The 7,712-nt window shown below is 44.6% G+C and overlaps 1 protein-coding gene across 2 annotated transcripts in view; it reads left to right on the top strand.

Moving 5' to 3' along the window:
• Golt1b (golgi transport 1B) overlaps positions 1 to 7,712 on the top strand; it is a 13,888-nt gene extending 6,176 nt beyond the window's left edge. Inside the window, exons 3-6 of one of the 2 annotated variants that reach the window (XM_029478879.1) lie at positions 1,011 to 1,189; positions 3,310 to 3,391; positions 4,958 to 4,990; positions 5,347 to 7,712. In XM_029478879.1, coding sequence (XP_029334739.1) covers positions 1,011 to 1,189; positions 3,310 to 3,391; positions 4,958 to 4,966 — 270 coding nt within the window. In that variant the 3' untranslated portion in view covers positions 4,967 to 4,990; positions 5,347 to 7,712. The remainder of the gene's footprint in view (positions 1 to 1,010; positions 1,190 to 3,309; positions 3,392 to 4,957; positions 4,991 to 5,346) is intronic. The other variant, XM_021164925.1, reaches the window with a different exon arrangement.

Genomic DNA, 7,712 nt, shown 5'->3' on the forward strand with positions numbered 1-7,712 from the left:
TGCTCCGCCTCCTCTAAGATAGCATCTAACCTGCATGCACGTGCCCCCGCCTCCTCTAAGATAGCATCTAACCTGCATGCACGTGCCCCGCCTCCTCTAAGATAGCATCTAACCTGCATGCACGTGCCCCGCCTCCTCTGAGATAGCATCTAGCCTGCATGCACGTGCCCCCAGGCAGGTAAGTAAGTAAATAAAGCAATTCATTTTTTTCTTGCATACTCGTACTGTGGTGTTAGCTGACCTCCTTAGAAGCAACATGCCTTCTTTCCTTGCTTGTGTACTGCCCTGTCTCTGTGTTGGAGGTCATGCAGGAGCTCCAGAAGTAAGCGATCCCCCTTGGGAGAAGGTGGAGAACTCGTGCAAGATGTTAGGTGTTTTTGAAGTCTGTGGCCTATTTTAATTAAAGAGAGAAAGGGTAACAAAGTAGATGTTCTATGCCAGTGCTATGGACAGCACTGCTGAGCGAGAATGTGACACTTAGCTAGTGGGCTTGCTGTGTATTGATTGGTAAGGAGTAATTTTTCTTGAGGAAAGCTAATGGGGGAAGTATTTCACACACAGTGAAGGAGAGACAAACTCAGGGACAATCTCTTACCCACACATGTATCACTTCTGCTGCTGGGCTGCCTCCCGAGCTTCACACTGCTCTAATGCTGTCTGCATGGCCATCCCCCGAATCTTCCATTCCATTCATAGAAACCTCCACAGAGACAACTGCAGCATCAGGGAGTACATTTGAGCGTCACACTTTAATGCAGGCTGGCCATCCAGGCCTTGCATCTCTCTATCCTATCACATCTTCCTCCTTCGTGGGGTGGAGATAAGCAAAGAATGAGGCCTGTGAGGGCAGCCGGGCCTGCCAACATGCTCACCCCAGTCCCTGTTCCTGCTGCTGGGCATGAAAGCAGGGACTCATGAGGACTCTGGCATCTGTCACATCAGAGGCCAAGCAAACTCCTCACTAGGGTGCTGTCTAACCCTCTCTGTGTTGCGTTGTCTTTCTCCTCTAGGTTCTGTTTGTGGCTGGCTTGGCTTTTGTAATTGGTCTCGAGAGAACGTTCAGATTCTTCTTCCAGAGGCACAAGGTGAAGGCCACTGGGTTTTTCCTGGGCGGTGTGTTCGTGGTCCTCATTGGTTGGCCTCTGATAGGCATGATCTTCGAAATTTATGGATTCTTTCTCTTGTTCAGGTGAGGCCCTTCTTTTCTTTCTTTTCTTTCATGAGCCAGAGTCTGAGAGAACTATTGCAGAAACCAAGGCAGTTGGGCTAGTGTGGGAGACTCTTTTCCTGAATGACCACTGCTTATATTGAGTTTTTATTGTAAGTTTAGATCAGTCAACTAAAAAAAAAAAAAATGTTTCCTAAATGTAAATGACTGCCTGAGTGAGATAATAAAGTATTTATAAAATATCCTCAGTGCTGCAAAATTCATTTTATTGCCATTTGTGAGGTGTGTACAGCATTTGGCATTCTTAACAGGATGGATAGGTACGTGGATCTGTCACTGTGTTACGTAATGTTTCTTCATAGTGGCTGCTACCTGATGGCAGAGTGCTCAGTGCATGCACGTGGTGAGGAATCCGGTACTGAGCACTCTGGAAATGCCGTCAGTTAGCCAGAAAACACTGCATGTGAGATGACAGACCATGCTCATCAGTCACCTAAAACATAAAAGTGAGTTAAGTACCAGACCTGTCTTAAGGAGCGACCATTTCTAATATGAAAAACAAACTGTAAAGCCTTCAGAAGTGCAGTGATAATGTCATGTCACCATAGAAGGACACAGAATATTCTTAAGGACGTGGTAAGAGAGGAGCTTATCCAAGCACAAGAAGGATTGTTCAGATAAGCTGAGCCTTAAAGAACAGATCAGAGCTCTTCCTGTAAGTCAGCACAGAGAGGTTGGTTGACTGACGGGGCTTAGACAGAGTTGTGAAAGCGGTTGTTTGTTCTGTAAAAAGGAGAGCAGTTCCCCATGGGAGTGTGGGCCACAAGCCAGAAGAGGCTGCAGACTTCTCTGAGGTGCCAGAGAGCAGTGTCTGCAGCAGAGAGGCAGGGAGGGACACAAAAGATTCTTAAGCCAGGAAGGCATTTCTGGGCAAATACTCACCAGGCTGGCATGCACATCAGGATTCAGTGAGATCACTCTGTGGCTAAATGTGTTCACCACTGAGCCTGAGGACAGACCTGAGTTGGATCCCCAGGGCCTACGTGGTGGAATTAGAGAGCTGGTTCCCATAAGCTGTTCCCTGACCTCCACACATCAGAGTATGTGCTACCTGCTCACACATGCTCACATATACACGTTAATAGAAAAAATTAGGGTGCGTTTAGGTAACAACAATTGGAGATAGAAAAAACATTTAAAAGGCTCAGATTTGGTACACAGTATAAAGTTAGGAGATTGAACGGCTGTTTGCCGTTTGAAGTGGGAAAACAATAAAGACAGCAGAGATGGCAGTGAAGGTCAAAAGACCAGAGTTGACTCTTGATGCTGGTGTAGAATGAGGTGCTGTCATTTGTGCGTAAGTTGCATTAATACATTGGCTTCGTGGTTTGAAGAAGCTGCTGGTAAACCCTGTGCTTGTGTTGGGTTTTGTGTGTGCTGAGGGCATCTTGGCTTGATCTAGAGTCAGGGTCCTTGTGGCTCTTCAAATGCATAGAACCCTAAGCAGCAGCATGTGACGCCCGCCACCTGTTGTGTTTTTAAAGATACCTTTAATTATCCACTTGCACTTGGTGCTCCAGACAACCTGCATGTCTGGAGCATGCGCCTCAGTGAACCATAAGGGCTGCTCCTCTGTGGGTTACATCACTCACTTCCTGTGGGCTCAGCTCCATGACTTTTCTTCTCTGTGGTGCTTTCATCCCTGTGAACTACATTTTAAGACCCAGATGCAGTTTATTTCTTGAGCATTCTCAAATTCTGTAACTTTCCTGGGTTCACTGATCTACAGTTAAACTGATTCGAGGCTGTGTCACTTGAGTGGGCATGTATTGATCCCAGAAACTGACGCGATGTGAGCCTCCCCACTGGTAGGTGTGCTGTCACTGTTGTGTTCATGGTTTTACACAGCCCATTTCTTCTGGTTTACCCCTCCCCTCTACTCCTGTTGCCAGCAGTAGAACAGAAAGCCTGTGGTCTGATCACGGCACATCTAGGTCCCATTCTATTCTGGGCACCCTTTTACCACCAGTCAAGTTGTTCACTGCACTTGGAACTAGTGATTCAAGTATTCGTGTGACTTGGCTCGTGGTTCCTCCTGTGGAGAGCACTGAGCTCTAAGTACCTTGTCTTCCTCCTCCCAGGGGCTTTTTCCCAGTGGTCGTCGGCTTCATCAGAAGAGTGCCTGTCCTCGGATCCCTCCTAAATCTACCTGGAATCAGATCAGTAAGTAGTCACCTGGTTAGCAAAGCGCTTTCAAGAACCACCCAGATGTATGGATTATGATGCCTTTTCACTGGGAGTTTGAATCATTGATGTGATTGCATAAGTATGGATCCTGGTTACCATGACAACCAGAAACTAATCATTCTTAGACCTATGAAACCTGACATTTTGTTTGAACATGCCATTTTTAGTATCGTTTTCTATTTTGATGTTACTCCGATTGATAATGCTAAGCTACCTTTATGAATTGATAGGTAAAATCCTTCCTGTACTCAGAGTCTACTCTGGATGCTTGATGCTAACTGGTCGTGGGGGCTGCCATCTCTTGTGGGGTCTCAGAGCTTCTCAGGACTTATCTGCCCTCCTTGTGCACACCTCTATCATAACATTTACCTGTTTTCATTGTCAAGAAGGGAGCTCCAGACCTGTGGCCATAGTCGTCTGGGGCAGAGGTAAATGGCTGTTATTCTTCCCCAGGACCCAGTATAACGCCTGCCACTCAAGATAAAAACACCAGACATTTCCCCCAAGTGAATGAATGAAGCATGCTTGTGTCTGGTGTCAGACCCAGTCAATCTCATGGCAACTCCAGATGATTTCATTTTAGCCGTTTTTCTTAATCTGAAAACCGAATGAGATCGTGAACTCTGGAGACAGTGCTGGAGATGGAGTCCAGCTGAGAGGAGACACTGCTTTGGGCTCAGAGCAGCCCATGTCAGAAGTCACCTGCCAAAGAGTCTTTCGTAGTTCTACGCTCGTGTAGAACAGCTGGGCTAAAGCCCAAAAGGCTTTTGAAAGGCTCATTGAGTATGTGTAGGAATTGCAGAGAGAAACAAGGACTTCTAGAAGGAGGAACACTCCTGTAAGCCCAATCCCGAGCCACGTCAGGTCAGTCTTCGACGCAGACTCTTAGAGGCCTCCTGGCACGGCCTGGGGATTTGCAGTCACCTGTGAAGAAGAGATGTGGTGCTTTACTTTTAGCCCCTGGAATTTAAAGTTCTAGTGACTCCACATACACTGTGACAGTCACCTCTTTATGATCATTTCAAGGGTTGGTATGTCAGCTTGGGGTGGGGCGTACTGAGGCTCCATTTGTCCTTATTAGCAGACTCAATGTAGATACTGCTTTTAGAGAATGAATTTACTTAGACCGTAGTTGCACTCGCTTACAACTTCTGTTGTGATCGTGTAAGTGGGCAGCCAGTACAGGAGGGATTGCAGTCATTGCCTAAGGAGCAGTGTGAAGTGTCAGGGCAGAGGCACTGCTGGCTAGAACACACGGTGCTCCATGTTGCAGCATTGCCACTGATCATATACACGTTCCCCTCTGGATGCTGAAGAAAGACAGGCTTTCTGACTGGGGATGGAGTGGCCAAAGTTAGTAGCCATTTACATGAGTGTTTGTTGAAGTTCTTATTTGAAAATTACAGATACTCATTGGCAGCACTTGAGTGTTTCAGTTTTGCCCACTTCCGCATGATGTCCAGAATGCTCAGTTAACATATTTTTAGTTAATAGCTGTTGTTGATTACTGAACTTAATTGAGTTAAATCTGTTTGTCCAAAGACCACGTAGGCCCAGAAGAGATGCACAGGAATGGTCAGTGGAAATATCTTATTGGGTTCACTACTGCATGAGTGGCTGGCATTTCAGTCTTTTCTTTTTGTTGAGCTAACAGTGTTGGTGTCATTTTATTTATTATTTTACTCATTGTGTTGCATTTTTCATGTTTCACCCTAAAATTCATGTGTATAACATGCCATGCAAAAGCGACTTTTAAAAAGATAATTTTATACACATCTGAGAAGATGGTGGTGGGCACCATCCAGTTAATGACTGTCAGTCATGCCTTGAATTCCTGCAAATGTTATAAAACTGGATGTTTTAAACCAGGGTTTAGTCAGTGCTGTACAGTGTTTGAGTTCCCTCTGACTCTGTTTTTCTTCTCCTTACAGTTCGTAGACAAAGTTGGAGAAAGCAACAATATGGTATAACAACAAGAGAACTGAAGAACTTAAATACTGTATTATTTATAAAGCCCTTTTGAAGAATATTCAGCACAAAATTAAATTTCACGAACTAGGGTGTAAAGTTCCTTACAGAAGTTTAAAATGTACGCCTTCCAAAGTCCCAACAGCTGTGGCAGAAGCAGTGGCAGAAGCAGCGGCAGGCTTGTGAGACTGAGGTCGGAAGATGAGGAAGATGGGGAGGATGAAGCCTGTCGATGCTTAGTGGCCTGAGAAGGCTGTCTCCTCGTCTTGCTGCAGTATGTGAAACAGCCGTTCGTGCAGAACCATGGTGTCTGTTACTTTCTTTTTTTTTTTTTTTAAGAAGATTCAGGAACACCAGTAGGCATTTGATTTTTTTTTTTTTTTTTTTATGATGTCCATTGTGGTGGCCCAGACATATCTAGGTATGCTGGGTTTCTAATAATGATGCCTGGATTGGATTATGTCATCTCCATGTATCGACCCAAGGAAGCCCAGTTTCATGTGTGAATCACTCCTTTTTTTTTTTGTTTTTGTTTTTGTAAACATGGATAAAATAAAACTTTTGTGGTCCTTTTGAATCTTAATATTTTGGGGCCAGGTAAAAATCTGAACTAGATAGTCATTTTTGAAATACGCAGAGGTCATTCTGAGCTGTTATGTCCTCAGTCACAGCTGACCTCATTCTTTCTTGACTCTCCAACAATCTGGAAGTGCAGATCTCTCGAGTGTGGCCTGGGTGTGTTCATACAATCTGTGCCGTGCAGAAGCCGAGCAGAGAGCGTTCTGACCATGGAGTAGCCTGCTACAGAGGCTATTGGAGTCCATTTGGGGATCCTAAACCATACCATATGAGTTCTCCCATGCCATGATGTAGTTTTTCTCTTTGGGTTCTTAATGAAATTTGGCCATTGCTTCCCACCTTGTTTCCATAACTTACAGTGACGTTGAAGGTGTGCGACACATTAGAGGCTTGTTCCGTGACTGTGAGGAGGGCTGATTACTTCATCTTGATTTTTCCTCTTATTTTCAGCCTTATTGCAATATCCAAAAATTAGCATGCACCGCATCTGCTTCCCTCACTGTTGTCCACCTGAGTTAGGACGGAAGGCGCCCCCGTTGACACGTAAAAGCTTTTTCGTTCTAACTAAATTGGCCTAGCTTCTTATAAACAAGATGCTGGGGAAACATGCCCTTCGCCTCATCTGTCGCTGGTTTGCCCACAGGGACAGTGATACTTTCCTGTTGGACACGGGAGCACTTCGTCAGACACAGTACTACTTATCTTACCACTAATGATTGCACTATTTATTTTTAACAGTCTCAAAGTTTTTTAATGCATAAAATCATAATTGAAATTGTATTTATTTACAAGCCACATCTATAAGACATTACAATGTTGTTTTTAGCTAAATTTCTCAGTGCCAGGAGAATCCCCAGCCTTGCCTATCTACAGAAGGAAGAACTGGTTTGTAGTGGCATGGCTCGTTCTTGTGGATGACTGTCGTGTTTGGTACTTGCATCTGACTTTCTGGTGTAACCTGTGAAAACACGATAAGTGGAGAATCCTACCTCAATAGCTCATGGGATAATAAAAGACCTGGCGTTGTGTCTGATGTTCCTCAAAAAGTCACACCTTCCCTGAAGTGTCAATGCTATGCTTTGAGAACTGACCTGTGTAAGGTGCCCTGTATATTTATAATCAGCTTTGGCCTATATGATTGACAGTGGCTAGGTATCACTCCTGTTAGAATGAGAGTCTGCCATTTTACTCCTTTGTAGACATGACCCTATCAAAGTGGTTTTCACACTACAGCAAACATCCCTTTCAGCAGTCTGATTTCAGAAAACACTGGACCTGGGAAGAATGAGAGGCTCATAGTCTAACTTAGTAAGGCTGAGGCAGCTTTCAGTTTAGGGTGAGACTAGTCTGCAGTGAGCCTAAACTGCTTGGCCTCCCTCATAGCTTTTCTCAAGCAGAACCTCGAGGCTCTGCTTTTAAACAAAGCAGCCCTCAGACTTCTAAAAGTCCTATTGTGAGTTCCCTCAACCCTACCCCCTTCTAAAAGGAGCCTTCTGTCTTTAACAAAAAACAAACAAATAGTTTGATTATTCCCCCCAGATGGAGGACAAGGTCCAGTACTTAGCCTTAAGTGTTTCTGTCATGTTCAAGTGTATCTTCTGTAACAGAAACATACCTGCAGTGTTTCTTTTCCCTTACAATTCTCTGGAGTTCAGCTGCTTTAGAAGTCTCATGGTCAAACTATGTACTCTAGCAATGGCGTATTGTAAATACACTGTCTTACCTCAATAAAAGGGTACTTTTCTATTCA

The sequence above is a fragment of the Mus caroli genome, chromosome 6 (genome assembly GCF_900094665.2).
Source record: "Mus caroli chromosome 6, CAROLI_EIJ_v1.1, whole genome shotgun sequence".
In the NCBI taxonomy this organism is placed as follows: Eukaryota; Metazoa; Chordata; class Mammalia; order Rodentia; family Muridae; genus Mus; species Mus caroli.